An 18,039-nucleotide genomic window follows, 5' to 3' on the forward strand; every position below is an offset into this window, starting at 1 on the left:
TGCTGTCCTTTTCAGCAGGTAAGCACATCTGCCCCCACCATCGTCTCTATTTTTTCACTTCCTTTTCTTTTTATTTATTTTTAGCCCTAAAATTATCCCAAGGCGGGAAAATTATAATGTATAATATGATATCCAGATCCACAATTGAGTTTATAAACCGGCTTAGAATCCGACGTTAACGTCTGTTATCACGGCTCGTTTATTTTGGACGAATGAACTCTGACGGAAGAGAGACGGACTGTTAAAATCCGTTACGTCAGAGACGGAGAGAGGGACGGATGATGATGACTGCAGAATCGTTCTGAATTGCCCACCTCAGTCTTTTTATTCAAATTTTTCCCTGAGTAGTCACGAGATCTCTATGAGATATCATCCTCTTTTTTTTTTTTTTTTTTTGTGTAAATAAAAATAAAAAAACCCTACTAGTAAGTAAACTAACAAAATAGGGGTCTTTCAATGGTTACCAGAAAAAACCGAACAGTCTTTTGGTTTTAAACCTTTGAACCTAGTTTGTGACCCTTCTTCTTCATCTTTTTAGTTGGTTATAAACTCATAATTAGCTGTGTAACTGTACTTCATACTATAATTAATTCTCGTCTCATAAATACTAGTACTAAAAAGGAGCGCGATTATATATAATTAGCAGTATACTCTATTAATGGGGGAAAGGAGATGATTAGAATGATGAGAAGGATTTGCATGAGAGGCAAAATATGAGAGGAAGGCGTGATTATCAAGTGTTCTTAGTTGCTTTTTCATTTGGCCACACTAATATTTTGGAAAAATGCCAAAAAACCCCTGTTATTTTTATTTGGAAATTTAATATCCAATGGTTTTATATTGGAATATAAATGCCTCGTGTATTTATTTGATGATTTTTAAAACATCATGTTATATTGATTTGTTGAATCAAACATCTGACATATTAATTTGATTAACGGAATCTCTAAATCGGGTTAATTAAACCAAACACATGGTTAATTGGTGATAAACGAAAGACAATAATGCCCTTAATTATCTCCCCAAATCGATTTTGAGATGACAAACCCTAAAAATATATATTCTCCAATTTCTTTTCTTCTTTATCGTGTGTGTTCTTCTGCCAACAACCAATGGATCGAGTGATGAGTCAAAGTTCTCGGTCTGATGCAAATTCAGGAAGACGTTCTGGGGTCCTATCTGCCATTATGAAAAAACGACTATTGTTATAAAATTGTGGACAAACGATAATCCAGAAAGAAGATTCTACAGATGTGCTGTTCATGGGTTCTTTAATTGGACAGATGAAGAAAAGCCGTGTGATTGGCAGAAGATTAGCTTATTGGGTATTAAATATCCAAATAAAAATAACATGGAATTTTTTTGGTATTTTTCCCCTAATATTTTTAGTCTAGTCGTCTTAAAGACTGAGATTTTGTTTTAGTGTTTTTATTAATTAAAGAAACATTTACTAGATGAGACATTGGAGCTGTAAAAATGACAACTTGTTGATTTTGGGATTAAGTGGGTTCCACCTGTATTTCTCATGCCCTTTCACATTTCCTCATTACTACTATCTTCTTATACGATAATAAAAAAATATTACTAGAACCAAAGACAACACGATGAGATACTTGCAACAGTCTCATTTTCTTTTCTTTTTTTTGTTGTTGCAAATTTATACTATTTATTAATAAACTCATATTTTTGAATCCAAATGATAGTACATACATGATACATCAAAGTATATTGGTTTTTTTAATAACAAATGTACTACTAATACGAAGTACTAGTATTTTTTTATTTTTTTAAAATACAAAGTACACAGCATTGTTTTTTTTGTTTCCAAGGCAAAATAGTTAAAAGAAAGACCAAAAGAAAATAGATTTTGATTTTCGTCCATCACGCATTAATTACGGATAATAATTATATTTAGAAAAAAAAAAGAACAAAAAAAAAAAAGCAGAAGTGAGAAAATTAAAGTGCTTTTGAGCTGTCTCATAGAAACCCTGAAACCTTAATAAAAGCAACCATGTCTTCAACATTCTCCATCTTCCTCCTCACTTAAAAATCCATTTACTACTTCACACATCAAAGCTACTCTCTCTCTCTATTTCTCTCCTCTGCTACTTCGTCTTCTTCTATGTCTCGTCCTCTCCCACCTCCTTATCTCTCCGTCAACCTTCTTCCTATCATGGAGAAAGCTCCTGCTCCCGAGTTAACCCCTACTCGACTCGGTTTCCCTAACGAGTTCCCTTACGAGTTCGACTCTCCTTCCTTCTCCCCTGGTTTCACTTCTCCCGGTGACTCCACTGAGACGGAAGACGAGAGCAGTGACGACGAGGAAGACTTCCTCGCTGGTTTAACTCGCCGACTCGCTCCTTCTACTCACCGCCTTACTCCTCCTCTCTTAAAGACTCAGGTAAGAAACACCGCTAAGATCTCTCTTCTTTATCTTCTATAAATCTACACAACTCATGCTTACTGATTTTGCTCTGCTCTGTAGGAGAAACGTCAAGCCGCAGCTACTTCGCCTCAGTCAACACTGAGTGGACTCGGAAGCTTTTCAAACTATGGAAGCAGAAGTCCTATCCTTCCATCCCCACCGGTTCCTACGTCATCATCTCGTAGAGACAATGCCTGGGATGTGATCTCTGCAGCTGCTGGAGAAGTTGCTAGACTCAAACTCGGAAGCTACAATGAGCCTCATCATCTTCCTCTTCAAACCCCTGAGTCTCTACTCCGCCGTCAAAACGCTGCGATTCTTACTGAGCTCCAGCACCAGCGTCTCGTTGACCACTTGTGGCTCTGTTCTCAGGCAAGAATCTCGAAGAGAGTAGTTCAAGAAGATGTCCTGTTCGAGAACCCGAGATACGCAAGACAGAACATCAACGCTTTGTCTAACCCTACTTGGCTGCCACCGCAACACGGCGTAGCTCCCCTGAAGCGTCCTTCTGCCGGTACCGGAGTTTTCCTTCCCCGGCAATACCCAACAACCACTCCTCCCAATTCTCAGAAGAAACCAGGTATGATGTCTTAAAGATTCTCTTTTGTAAATTAGTCTTGATGTGTCAGAAAGAGTCTAATATTTTTGGTTTTTCAAATCTGTACCAGTGAACTCTCCAGCTGTGTTGCAATCAAAAGTCAATCAGCACAATCTTAACTTTGATGATGAGTTCAACAATGTTGTTGGGTCTAGGCGTAGCCAGTTCGATTATGGTAATTGCCCTCAATTACTACTAACCTTTTAAATGAAGCAAAATAAAAAGAGCCTTTGAGCTAACAATGACTGTATTTATTATTTGAACAGAGTGCATGTTGGCTAGAAATGCACTACTTGCACGTCAGGGAAGTTTCAGAGGAGTTAGTGGGGGACGTTGTCTGAACCAAGAAAGACGTCTTCCACAGGATTGGATGTACTGAACTACTGATGATTGGGTTTAAATTGGGATTGTTTTGGTCTGAAAGAAAGAGCACCTTAGTTTAGAAGTGGTTTGGGTGTAGGTTATAATGTTATGATTAGTAGTAATAAGGGATATGATGATTGTGAAGAATAAAATTAGGGGATATTATTACAAGTGTGTTACATTATAAGATAATGTATTTTTAGTTACGAAGACAAAGCTCTCTGTAATTTTTTTGTTGACCTTGGGAGGATATATGGGAGTGGAGTGGAGTGGGGTAATTTTTTTTTCACTTTTAGTCGATAGTGAAATTCAGAAATGTTGTTGGGTGGGATTTGTTATTTGTGTTACTTAAGTAGTGTTTTCTGCTATTTGTGGAAAAATCTAATGGGGTTGTAATAAAAAAACATCGGAATTATTTTGTTTGTTAATTAATTATTATTATCTTCTTTCAATTCTCGTTCTTAGTAATACTGTACTAATGTACTTCGATTTACTTACGTATTGAGCAAAGTTATGGCTTCTAACGTGTGCCCGTTGAAAATTTGTAAAACAGAACAGTTGTTACAATATCAATGAACTAACTAGTTTATTGTACTTCGAACTCCGGAAAAAAAAATCAAATCAAATGGGGTAGATACGTAGATTTTTTGAAAAATGAAAAAAAAAAAAAAAAGAGGCATGATGACATGGAAACATGGAAAAAGCAAAAAAGAAAAGATGAAAAGAAGATCTGAAAAAAAAAGAGAAGCCAAAGAGTTGCGTAGGCGTGAAGCAGTGGGCAATGCACAGACTTCGAAATACGGAACACCTTTATTATTCTTTTGGTTTTTTTTCATCTCTTCTGTAATTCTTCTGATCTATTATTGTCTACTGTACATATCGGTGGGGTGTAGGATTTACCACAAAATTCTACTTTTTGTATACTCTTTGATATTGGAAATATTATTAGTTTGAACTTTATATACTGTCGGTCCTAGCTACAACTATTATAGTACAAGTTTCATTCTTTTCTTAATAGTAAAAATGTTATTGTTACATACTACTTTCTTCCGAGAGTTAATATGGATGTGCTGTGTTATAAGTTGCTTCCTATTACTTTAAATCAGAACTTGGATCAAAAATCGTTGCAGTAGTTGTGTGTGTCAACAAAAACAAAGCTATAATAGTTGATTTTCAAATTTGATTTTCAAATTTGGACTAGAGACGTATCCGTAATATATTTGATTTTCAAATTTCGAAATTTTTTTCAGTGTTTGGTGGTTGAGCAGTGTGAGGTTGTGTAGGGTCCTATTTAGTTTTTTTTTTGCCTTTGACATTTCAAGATGTTATGGTTTAAATTTCAGGATATAAATAGTAGGGTTAGTAATGTTACAGAAAAAAAAAAGGAGAAGTAGGGTTATTTAGTAAAATGTTGAAACTTGAAAGTAATCTAAGGGTTAGTTTTTCTAATAGTACTTTGCAAAATTTCATGTTTGTGGGCTATTATTAGCTTGGAGTATTACAATTGCATGAGTTTTGAAAGCAATCAGTAATGCTATTTTTAACGTATTCGTATGCATATCTGCTGTGTTTAAATAACTTAGTGCTAAATTTTTAGACAGTTTAATTAGAGCATTCAAGAATGACACCGGCCAAACGTTTTAAAAAAATGATATATAATGATAGCGTTGATTGTTGCACACAACCCGGATAGAGCCAAACAGGAGTCACACTTTTTATTCAACATTGAACCATAATGCGTTGTTATTTGCTAGCTACATCCCATATTTAGGACTTTAAATTTCAAACCTCTTAAAGATAGATTCGGGAAAGAAACAAAACAAGTGAAGCCACGAAAATCTAAAGACAAAAGAGTGAGTATAAAACATGTGTTTTGGTTTGGGATATGTGAATCCATGCAGCTTTGTCATTTGACTCGGTCAAATTTCGTATTTAATGTAATGCATAGTGATTAGTGATAGTATGTTAGATTTTTATATTGTTAAATACATGAATACACGATATTGTTACTTTCCAAAAAACGGATGTTACATAATACATACTTTGCGCTTCAACCGTAATGTCAAATTTGACGGATACCATTTTTTTTTCCAACACTTCAAAATACATATCATATTTAACTTTTCAAGCAAAATCATTTTCAAACCAATCGTAAGCCGGCACTGAACTTTGTAGGGCTACAAGTAAAAAAAAAACTAAACACACTAAATGCAGCTTATGGGGTTTAAACCCCAATAGTGGTGACAATAACACGACAACTTAACCACTGACTTAAGGAAAACATTTGTAGAAAATGGCCGAAATTTTGATTTTATTACGTACGGCCGCAAGCCATTGATTGGCTTGCTTGGCCTCTTGGCCGGTTCTGCATGTATAGATTATTCACCGAAATCGGGGATGCATAATTAAGAGTGCATATTTGACACTAACCAAATTATGTAAATCAAAATCATTGAAAACTACTGTAGAAACTGATGATAGGTTAAAACTAAGCTGCACTAAAAAGTAAAAAAAAAAACTGACCTAAATTGAACTTATTAAAATATATATAATGATGTTGTGTTAGTTTCGTATTAATATTTCTTTGGACGCATATTTGTATATTGAGTTTTTCACAAATTGAAAAATTTAAATCGAAGCACACATGTCTAGAATCTGAAACTAAACAAAGCGAAGCAATTTAAAGGTATCGATTCGGATTAGTTTCGTCTCTAATTGGGTTAACATTTTTCTGAGGCCAAACAACCTAAAATAAACAGAACCATATTGTAGTATAGTAGGGAAAATAGCCACTCCTATGAGTCTAGTGACGGTGGAAGCTTATTATTATGTTTTGGTAGGTCATCATTGTTGTCTTGTTGATAAGTTTCGAAAAAATATAATTATAATCTCAAACATTATGTATTGTCTGTCTATCAGAGCACGACAAAGGCGCCCATAAATATATGGTAGCAGTGTGAGTAAAGCGAAAGCCATATAATCAAAAATCTTCGTTATCTGTTTCATCGGGGAATTTGGATTCCTTTCTAAGCAATTGGATGATGTTTCCTTTTCTTTTTAAGGGATAATTTCAACAATACAACGATGATTACAAACGGAGAAATATTCTGAAAGAATCCAAAATTTCTTAATTATAGGAACATATTTATATACTTTTTTAAGGATGCAAACTAAGGTAGACCTTTACTTAGACCTTTTCTTAATCAGAACCGGTAGTTTAGAAGTTTTTTTATGTCGGAAATAACTTCGTACCTAGAAACCGATAGCTTTTTTAGTTTAGGCATGACTTGAGTTTCAGATTTTGACCATTGGTTATATGGAGAGCTACGCTTAGAAAATATATTATTTATATACTGGTTTAGACGAAGGACAGTATGGATTAGGGCATCATTAATGGGAGAATTTTTTTTTGTGTTCTTAGATTAAATATATAGTGAAAATAATGTTAGATTAGTTGTTAAGATCATAGGTAAAAAAAATGGAAGAACTAATTATGGTGTTCTTAGAATAAAAATATAGTGAAATAATATTCATAAACATTTTACAAATTATAAAAACTTATAAAATAACATTTAAATTGCTTACTTATATAAAAGCAATTGTATACTTATAAATTAATATAATATTCTTAAACATATTACAATTATAAAAACTTATAAATTAACATTTAAATTGCTTACTTATATAAAAGCAATTGTATATTTATAAATTAATATAATATTCTTAAACATATTACAATTATAAAAACTTATAAATTAACATTTAAATTGCTTCCTTATATAAATGAAATATTTTTTTTTTCCATAAAATCTCATCCAATCACATGAAGCCATGTCAAATAAGAACTGGGCTTAGATCAGTTCTACTTCAAGAACTAAAAAAAGTGTTCTAAGCCACTATTCATTATTTTTATAATTTTTTTAGGCTAAGAACACCCTTGGTGTTCTCCCATTAATGATGGTCTTAGAGATCTTAAACTTTTTTGGTTTTCAAAAGGAATAGTTAGACCCAAAAAAATACTTTATAAGTTAATTTAATTAAACAAACTTGAACTTAGATGGACTCTTAGCAACCATGGGAAGCTTTATGAATGTAGATGCCCTGCGCAAAAAGTAAATGTAGATGCTCCTAATCAAATTGATTAACTCTCATCTAAATGATGTTCGTTTTGTCAAAATGCATAGCCAAAGTCCAGATTTCTGAGTTCATACTCTAACAAAAACACAAAACAATCAAGAGGGAGGTGACACTTATACTTACAAGACTTCAACACTAAGTTACAAGCAAATGATTGTGCTCTTGTATCTTACAAAGTCTAATGGAAGTAAGGCTTATTTATAGTGATCCACCTGTGGTCTGCAGGAGAAGAACATTGAGAGGGGTTGCGTTTTGGAAATGCTTCGAGATGCTCTTGGACCATATGGGACATTTTGCATTGTGAGGACTATCTAAGGTGATCGAACAAACAGCATAAGTATGGTTTCCCAATAGGTCGCAAAACCTTAAATAAATTACATTTTGTAGGATTTCTCTTCTGTTTTGAACATGTCGTCTCGGCCCATTCAGCAGCTACGAAACAGTTTTATTCTCACCTTCGCACCCGATATGTATATACTTTAATTTCCGGCCCAATATATTTATTGGTTTAAGAAAAGCCTTCACAACACAGCTTAGCATTTTTAAAGGTTTCAATCTTACTATCTTAGCATGTAAAAAAAAAACTAACAAAAGAGATAATATTGAATGAATGTTTTGCCTCTAAAATTAGCTCAAAGCCCTTACATCTGGTCTCAGCATCTGACTTGATACTGATACACCATTGTTTACCATTCCAGTAAATTTTGCGCGATGAAACTGATCATCAGCCTTCAAACTCTGTTCAGCTTCCTTCAAATAGTTGTTGTTGTTAAACCCACTTTGAATCCAAGCAATATTGTTCAGGTCCGTTGATATAGAGATCAGTTCTTGGTCTAACTCTGCAGAAGAATGTTCCTCGTAATCCACAAACTCTGGTCCCAACACCGATTTAGACAATGATGGCAGCGTTTTGTTGTCAGGATGGTTGCAGCAACCGCGACCGCATTTTGAAGGGACGATAGGTTCATAACAAAGAGACTGGAGAAATTTAGCAGCCAATGAGCCAGGTCTTGATGCTTGAACCAAAGGTCCCTCACATGGAGCCATATGGTGATTCATGTATCCTTGTTTACAGACACTGAAAGCACCCATTCGAGCCACTGGGCGATAAACATCAGGTTTACTCTTCACCTTTTCACAAGGAGGCTCGTTTGCTACATCATCCATTTTAGCGTCATTTAATAATACAGGAGGCGTAAACGAATTGGTTTCTTCTCGAGGTAAATGCTCTCTAGGGGATGCATTTGATATCTTTCTGACCTTTGATGGTTGCATTTGATAAATTTCTGTATTAGACATCCCTTGATGATGATGATCCATCCAGAGACCTGCTGGTTTACGCCTAAGAGCTGAGTTCCAGTGATTCTTAATTGCATTATCTGTTCTCCCAGGTAAGAGTTTAGCAATGACAGCCCATTTGTTCCCATGAACCGCGTGTGCAGATATTATCATACGATCCTCCTCATCTGCATCATTTTTCACAACACAACAACATTAGCCAAAAATGTGAAACACATAACTCAGATGCTACAAGCACATCATCAACAAAAGCACCTCTCTAGAGAATGTTAAAGCCTATATAAACCATCTCCATCTACAAAAGACCAATCTGATTCTGATAACCTCACAAACTACTTCACAATCATAGCTTTAAAATCTCAGACTCAGAGTAAGCTAAAACTCCATTACTAATCCCAAGTCCACAAGAAAGATCCTGAATCAGCAAATTGTGAAATCTCAAAATCTACTCAGTTACATAAATCAACAAAAAAAAAACCAGAGAAATCAGAAAAAAAAAAAAAAAAACACTAAATCCGGAATCTGGAATCAACGAGAATCATCATCATCATCATCATCAAATCACAAAAGAATATCGTGGAGAGGAGTGTTCGTTACCAGAGAAAGGTTTTTTTTTGAGACAAGGATCGAGCTGATTACACCAACGAAGCCGGCACGATTTCCCAGACCGACCAGGGATCCCACGGGAGATGAGAGTCCAGTTCCTAGGCCCACACTTGGTAACAAGCCTCGTGAGAGCCTCATCTTGCTCCGGTGACCAAGGTCCTTTCACTTTACTCCTTCCGCCGCCGTGCGAGTCACTTTTCGCTAACTCCGCGAGCTCTTCCTCAACTGCAGCGTTAATCGCATCTTCCGTGCCGTCACATCCCGTAGGCAGATTCACCGACAGCATTAGCTCAGGCGGCTGATAAGTTGCAGCGTTCATCGGAAGCTAAACTAATTTTTCTTCTTTTTGTTTTTTTTTTTTAAGTTTGAAATTCAAAAAAAAATGTAACCAACCGGCGGTGGTCCTTGGTCTGGTACCTGCCGAGAGCCCAACTGCAAAGTTGAGTGGGCGCTGTTTCGCTAATTTTGAAATTACTAAATTACCCTTTTTGGTGGTGACTCACCTTCTTCTTTTTCCACAACCGTTTCGGTATGACTCAGAGTTGACCTTTCCAAGACAATTTGACAAAGGATAATAATAATACGGCAGACCAAGCAAACCATATACTGGATGTGAATGGTTGCAGTGGTTAGGGCGGACAAATCCATCTATGGATTATACCGCTTTTATTTACCATTTATCAATCATAGTTTGCAGTGGTGCGATCTAAAGAAAATAGAAACAAAACCACAACGGACCAACTGCAGACCCGTTTTTACACACAAATAGAGTTGGACCGCTGTAATCTGTTGTCTACACTAAAAATACAGCGGTTTAGTCCGTAGACGAATTTGTCCGTCCTGACCGCTGTTACCATTCACACACCCGTAATCTCAATCTTTAAATATGCCATGCTCGAAAAAAAATTAATCATAGATTCAATTCTTAATCATGATGTTAGTAAGTGTGTGTGTAGTGTATATATAATATGGGTAGTTAAAAATCTAGTCCTCATACATAACATATATACGTTGTAATACATAATTTTTAAAGTAGTCAAAATGGGTCAACAAACTCATTAGGATAAATAAGATTACTTATTAGTAGACTCCATACAATGCGTGAACTGTAACGTAAAACATATATATTTGTTAAGCGTATTTTTACTTGAAATCTTACGTACTATATGAGAGAAGAAAAATATACAATATTAACCCAATTTGTTTCTATGAAACGAGTGTGCAGATATTATTTTCAAATAAATTTGCCTTAATCTAGTCATTTTACCTTAAATTTTACTATATGAGAGAAGAAATTTTACTATATAAAACTCGAGGTAATCTATCTACATGCATGTGATCAGTTGACAGCTTTTTCAAACATTATTTTGGAAGAGGAAACTGATCATAGGAAGAGAGTGGGCCAATTTTTTTTTTGGAAGCATAGTTATTAATACTTAATGGCAGGTCCTAGAATATCAAGATTCAAATGCAATCATGTGGTTGGGTAAACAAACGATATAATCTCCGCAACAATCTCGTGGATATGTATTATATATCAAGTCAAAGTTTAATAACTTCGTAATCTTTTTGGACCAGGGATCCCTTCACTGTTGTCAATAGAGGACTACGTCATGCACATGCAGCATGCTCCATCCCCAAGAGCTCTCCTGAATCGACTAGCACAGTATACTTACTACCGACATCGGGTTAAATGACCATCTTCACTAACGAGCTAACATATATGCTAAAGTGTATATAGATATGATGTCGCATATATAATGATGTTACCCTTCCAGAGCAGGAAAGGGAGGTAGTGAGCGACAAGAACACTACTGTGAAACTGGAGTTGTTGTCCTACGAAGAGCCGACAATTTCATATATGTTCTCTACACTCACTTATTTCCAAATGACTCACTTCTGTTCAAGATTCTAATCAATATCTATCTCACTTCCATATATATATATATATATATATATCGACAGACCACGCATGCCTATCTTACCCTACCATCTGCATGTAATATGCATGTCTACGTCTACAAGCACCTATTCATCTTCTCAACATATATACATATACACATGTGTGAACTGTGAAGATTTGAGTAAGTGAAAGCGCACACATTATTCATGAACGAGCACTTCTGTTTTAATCGTGGAGCTGAAGACATAATCTTCCATAGTCATATTATTTCATTATGACTAAGTGATTGTAGTCCTCCACTTTTTTTCTTACACTCACATACATAAACGCAAAAAACGAAGGACGCAAATATTAATTGGCATATCACCTTATCCAACTAATTTCTTGACTGAACATCCTTAATTTTGTATAGTATTTATAAATATTTCTCTTTTACATCTATTCCTTATTTAATTTGGTGTATGTATTAGAGATGATGCATATATATCTTCACTTTTATGTTACTGATTTTCAAAGTAGATTAAGAAACCGACGATTATATTGGTTTGCATGTGAAAAAATTGAAGGGAGAAAATGACAATCATGTGATGCCTATATAAGCCAGTTCATATTGACATATATATACAATGCAAATTTGATCGTATTAGAACAACTCCCTATATGTGTGTATATTATATATATATATATATATATATATATATGTAAATAGATGTAAATGATGTATATATCATACTGATATCATGTATAGACGAAAGAGATGCATTGGATCCACGAAAAATGGGGGTCAATCATATGACCATATATATCTTTCCAGTTTCCCCTGATCTGGTCATACGGTTGCAAGTATTATAACGCAATACAGAGAATATATAGTTTAGGTTTCAAAGTATCATAAAACAGCTATAGAAAATAAGTTTATCATCTGACGTTCTTTGTGAATCAATGTGGCTTTCACCACTATACGTACGAAGGGTTTAATGCCAAAAGAGAAGGGGAACATTGATGGACCGCACTTCTTTTGTATTATTAAAATAAGCCAACAAAATTTAATAGAGCCAAAAATAATTAATAGTGTCACCCAACTTGTGGGGAATATCTAATTTTAGCTATGGAATATATAGTATTAGATTTGGGTACGTAGTTAATTTCTCTAGTAAATCTCTTGCTTTATAACAACAAAAGAGAGAAAACATTAAGTCGTTTTGACCCACTATACCCATCATGAACATCGAGTTGCAATTTTAGAGCATAAAGCTCAAGAGCCCATAAAAATTGTGCTCTATGTATATGTGTGCCAACCGCAAATCACCATATAATTTGACAGCATGCATCTGCTACGTACACATTCCTTGTAAGAAAACAAACTCAATTATAACAACTAACTCAACGAAACCAACTAAACCATCTACTTATTTAGAGCCCATATATTTTTGTATAGTAAACGTAGACGTCTGCTTTACTCTTTAGGTCAATATAAAAATGGAAACCCAAAAGTGGGAGAATAATATAAATAAATAAAGTTGAATGATCAATTATTATGTAAAATCAAGAGGAACATGGTCCATTGACAAATAACCACATTGCTCTCAACTTTTTGAGAGAGGGAGAGATAGAGTAGAGAGAGAACAAATCCTCCATAGCAACTAGAGGAAGGATCCAAAGGGATCGCATTGATCCTACTTAAGGTGAATTCTCCCAGTTCCAAAGAAATCGCAAAAAATTTGCTTGGTTTTGGATCATGCTATCTCTTTGGATTCATCCTTTGGTAGCTTCCTCTTCGGTCAGATTGTTTCAAATCAACCATCCTGATGCTTTACCGGAAACCTTTCTGACTTGAAGAATCCCCAAGCTTCGATCTCAAGTATATACGAACTCTCTTCTTACCGTTAAGTTTTTATAAAAGGTAAGTTTTAAACAGTTTTGACCTAAGCATGCAAAACCAAAAACAATAACTCACCTACCTGTATTTTTTTTGTTCTTCATTTCATTTTGGGATCGAATTTCTAATTGAAATTAGCGTAGATTTATTTATTAATTATGAAAGATATATATATATATAGTTATGGATTTTGTTTTAACTGGTTAAATCTTTCCATGAAAATTCCTCCATATATGGCCATTTCCGAAAACTTTCGTTCTTGCAATAAAGATTCTTGCATATTGGTGTGTAATAATTAAATTCATTCGAGACTACTTTGTTGTTACTCATGCTTACTTAGTGGTTTAAAATCCCAAAGTCGTTGGATCTCGTAAAATGACTCACCAGAAGGAACTTTAATTTGATTAAACAAGGACATACAGTATTGGTTAATGTACTACTATTATATCATTGTGTCATTAGATTCACAACTGATAAAATGAATGTTTTGAACTTTCAACAATTATAGTATATTATTTGACCCTAATCAAGATTCTCAGTTTGTTATGAACAAAATTATATATATATATATATATATACACACAATATTTAATTATTTTATTGGCTCTAATCTAGCGCCTATAGATATATATATATATATATTCTTTCAAATTAATAAAAATCGATATTTGGTAATAATATATCTAAACTCCAAAGTAAAAGTGCGAAGAGCTATTTGAAAATAGCAGCTCAAGAATTAATTTGAGGATGGATACGCGTATCGTATTACACAATTTGCATATTGTTATTATTCGTTCGTACTAATTAATCATCTTTCTCCCCATAACGAAGTAAACGTAATTAAAAAGCTAATCAGTTTTTATTTTATTCTGTTTTTTTAGAACTACATAAACTAGAATTGTAGAAAAGGAATATAATTATGGCATTGAATTTGATATTGTTAAGGTGCAAAGGATTTTGGTGGACCGACAGATATGGAAGAAGGACGATATATCTATTTGTTCATTTGCGACATTTGATATTCTATTGTCTCCTTCTACCCCTACATTTTCCTATTTACGTATGCTCTTGCTTATTTTTACGAGACTCAAATTCTATTAATTTTTGTTTTCAAATAGTTAACTGTTCCAAGATACATATACTACCAAAATTCCTATGGGTGATTTATGAGCCAAACAGCATTATAACTTCTGCTCAAATTCAATTTTTTGTGTAAAACCAAAGTTTTATCATGGTGATTTTCTCTTGCGGTTTATGCAATTTCATGGACTCAAAAAACTCACTCAGTTATCTGGGAGCCTATGATGTTATGATGATGTTGGCTGGGTTTAAAAGTCTCATATCTTAACCTATGTCTGCAATTATATGATTAGATCCATTATGAATTGTAAATTTCAGTATTCATGGGCTTAGCTTAAAAAGCCCAATAGTAATTAGGTCTTACAAACGGTTCCACACGTGCCACTTTTATGCTCATAGCTCCTGGTTAACTGGTTTTTGATAAACTAACCAGCTTGGACCAATCGATGATTCTTCTGCTCCCGTCTGCTCAGCAGAACATGGTTTGGTGTCTGACAAGCCAGATGGAACCATTGTAGAGTAGTGGGGCATTATGTCAAACCTATTTCCTTATTTATTTTTCTCGAACGAAAACGATACTATGGTATAAACTGAGCACACATACATATAGTTATGGTCATGGTAATGGTACATACAATTACGACTAGCATTCCCAATTCTCTTCTTGATTCAAAACCTTAATTCACTTTATGCAATTTTTAATTACAGTTGTAGTGTTTGAGATGATAAAGATTGGCATCTTCGTATCTTATACATCAATTATTGGACTCATGAACAGTCCTCCTCATGAGACATTTTCTTACCAAATTTATATTCCTACCAAAAATAAAGATGGTCTAAAAGATGTTTTCTTCTCTTTTCTCTTTCTTTTCAGTGTTAAATCTTAAAAAGTAATTCAAAGTTTTGCTAATAGGAATCAAAAATAATCTAGACTTTGTTATGAAGTGACCTTGAATTCAATTGCATCCACAACGCTAAGACTCCTTTATGGTCCATTATTAAGCATCTAGTATAGAAAACGAGATATACTTATTCCTAATTTTTCAACTATCATATAACATTCATACATATGTACAGCAACGTTTGTTTTATGCATGTTTACTTCAAAATGAACTAAGATCTAAAATGTGTAACTCAACTGCACGAGTGTATACATATAAGTTCATACCATGTCAATTACGGGCTTTCATAACCTTGAGGATATTCATTTGCTTTTGTACAATAATTTACTATAAATTGTCATGAATATATATACAATGTGTTCTCTCCAAAAAAAAAACGCTATTCACCCATAAACCCCACAAGGAACAAAAACTCCTATTAGAGAAAAGGAAACTTCACTAAGAAAAAGTTTTTGATATCCACCATCCAAATAATTCTCTCTTATTGGTAATCAAAATGTTTTATTCTCAGCGATTATAAAGAAAAAAAAAAACATTTTTGTTCAGTATGGTCATTGAGTCATTGAGTGGCATATGATTTCAGTAGGCTAGATCGCTAGGATTTAATTTTAATTGATAACTAGATTGATCTCACGTCAGCCATTCTTCAACAATTGTTATGGAGTCGGTTAATTAATTTTGTATAGTTGGAGAATGCAGAAAATCTTAGTTGGCAAGTCGTTGGTACTTACTTCCAAATGCTTTAAGATTCGTAGGAAGTTGTGCCCTCTGCCATTAACCTCAGCCAGTAGATTGAAACTTGCATGGCCCCGAATCAACTTGCTCTCGAGAAGATTATATGGTGTGTAAAATATATATATATATATATGAATTCCATGAAAACCCAATTGCATATTTTCTTATACTATAAACAAACCAAGGGTTTAAAGTAGGACTGGTTTAGGACACTATCAAAGAAACACGTATATAAATATCAAGTAACGTTAAGTATACCCGATTTATATACGTATATACGTATAATTTAAGAAAACCCTCGCTATTATAAAAGCCAAGTACAAATGTATATAAATCGAGTATTTTACCTCTCTTTTTTAATATAGAAAAAGTAAGAAAGAAAACAAAACTGAAAACTCCATCAAAAGTCAATGGCGTGAAAACTAAATCTATACTAATAAAAAATGAACGCGTTTAAGCGTCCACATAAGATTTAAAATCTACAATTGTGATTAGACATATCACTAATTAGCATTTTTTTAAATTTTTAAAATTTATACATTTTTAAAGATTAAAAAAAATATTAAAAAACCACCAATAATAATTAGTCACCTCACTAATTAACAATTTTAAAAGCGTCCACCTAAGCTTTAAAACCACCAATAGTGATTAGTTACCTCACTAATTAACATTTTTAAAAATCTCCAGAATTTATATATTATTTAGATTTTTAAAGAAAAAGAAAAATTATAAAAACTACCAATAGTGATTAGCCACGATTTATGGATTATAGAAATATCTATATAATAAAATATTTATAAATTTCTCCAAAATTTATATATTATTTAGATTTTTTTTAAAAAAAAGAATTTTAAAAACCACCAATAGTAATTAGCCACCTCACTAATTAACAATTTTTAAAAATTTCCAGAATTTATATATTATTTAGATTTTTAAAGAAAAAAGATAAAGTAAAATCTATGGAAATAAAACCTATATAATAAAATATTTGTAAATTTAAGTAATTTTATTTGATCCAGTATACGGCAAATTACAAACTGTAGTAACAAGGGGTTGTATCGAGAACGACGAGGAGCAACAGAGGATGAGAACGCGTTTGCTTATGATCTCCATTATGACATGACCTCGAACTGGTCACCAGGTACGCATTAAACTATTGAAACGATGTTGGACAGAAGAAACTGTGATATGTTAATTTGTTTATTATTTTGGTGAGACCATAGCTGAAAGAGACCGTCTAAGTTTGTAGATGGTAGATGTGCTAGCTGATGGGAATAGAGAATAAAGACTGAAACAATGAGTGCTTGCAAAACGATGTAAAGATTGACTGATCTCAAGAAAAAAAATTGTGAATTAGAAAATTTGTATAGATATTAAAAACAGTGTGAGAGAAACATGAGTTGTTAGAAAAAATAGTATTATCACTTATGGATATACAACTTTTTGTAAAAAAAATGTCATCTTTAGAAGAGTTATACTAACTAAGATGAAGTGAAGATAGAAAACAATAAAAGTAAATTTGCACATACCAAAATGACAAAGTCGTGAAAGTTAGTCCTCATACAATAAATTAATTTATGACGAAATGTCTATGGTGAAAATAACCGGTTATCCAAAATATCTAAAACTATGAAGAGCTGTGAAACAAAAAAAAAGTTATTTTGATAAATGTTGTCAAAATCTAAAAGTTGTGTTAGAGTTTCTCCTAATTGCGTATTTGAATTGAACTATTTACCATGTTAATTTTTAAATTCAAGGAATTTAAATTATTAACAATAAGTAGACATATATAAACATAAATTTTAATTTTTCAATAGATAATATTAGTCACACAAAATATACAAAATAATTTAAAGACCAAAAAACTTAAATAAATGGTACAGAGATGACAAGATAATGGCTATGATTTATAAGGTTTAAAAGTTATTTATAATATTTTACACACCTATATTTGGTTAGATCTTAGAATTTTTAAGGGAATTTTGAAATTTTGGTTTTAAGGAAGAGATTGTTTTGAAAAGAAAAATGGGGGAAAGATGCATTTTTCAAAAATTCTCGAATAATTATCTGAAAGTTTTGAAACTAAAAATGTTTCTTTGTTATTTGTTTAAA

The 18,039-nt window shown here is 33.2% G+C and overlaps 2 protein-coding genes and 1 long non-coding RNA gene across 3 annotated transcripts; 2 read left to right on the forward strand and 1 right to left on the reverse strand.

The window, feature by feature from the left end:
* The first annotated feature begins 1,937 nt into the window (after positions 1 to 1,937).
* On the forward strand, positions 1,938 to 3,838 carry LOC104782446 (uncharacterized). Its single transcript, XM_010507380.2, has 4 exons — positions 1,938 to 2,401; positions 2,486 to 3,005; positions 3,094 to 3,198; positions 3,290 to 3,838. Exons 1-4 carry the CDS (start codon positions 2,123 to 2,125, stop codon positions 3,400 to 3,402), a joined length of 1,017 nt encoding a protein of 338 aa, XP_010505682.1. The 5' UTR covers positions 1,938 to 2,122; the 3' UTR covers positions 3,403 to 3,838.
* A 4,160-nt stretch (positions 3,839 to 7,998) lies between these two features.
* On the reverse strand, positions 7,999 to 9,961 carry LOC104782447 (transcription factor MYB25-like). The gene is made up of 2 exons (XM_010507381.3): positions 9,420 to 9,961; positions 7,999 to 8,989 (listed from the first exon to the last, which is right to left on the reverse strand). The coding sequence occupies exons 1-2, from the start codon at positions 9,745 to 9,747 to the stop codon at positions 8,151 to 8,153; spliced, it is 1,167 nt and encodes a 388-aa protein (XP_010505683.1). The 5' UTR covers positions 9,748 to 9,961; the 3' UTR covers positions 7,999 to 8,150.
* A 2,945-nt stretch (positions 9,962 to 12,906) lies between these two features.
* Positions 12,907 to 14,463, forward strand: LOC147946306 (uncharacterized). The gene is made up of 2 exons (XR_015597605.1): positions 12,907 to 13,234; positions 14,156 to 14,463. It is a non-coding gene; the product is annotated as an uncharacterized LOC147946306 (long non-coding RNA).
* Positions 14,464 to 18,039: the final 3,576 nt, after the last annotated feature.

The sequence above is a fragment of the Camelina sativa genome, chromosome 4 (genome assembly GCF_030686135.1).
Source record: "Camelina sativa cultivar CO46 ecotype springtype chromosome 4, ASM3068613v1".
In the NCBI taxonomy this organism is placed as follows: Eukaryota; Viridiplantae; Streptophyta; class Magnoliopsida; order Brassicales; family Brassicaceae; genus Camelina; species Camelina sativa.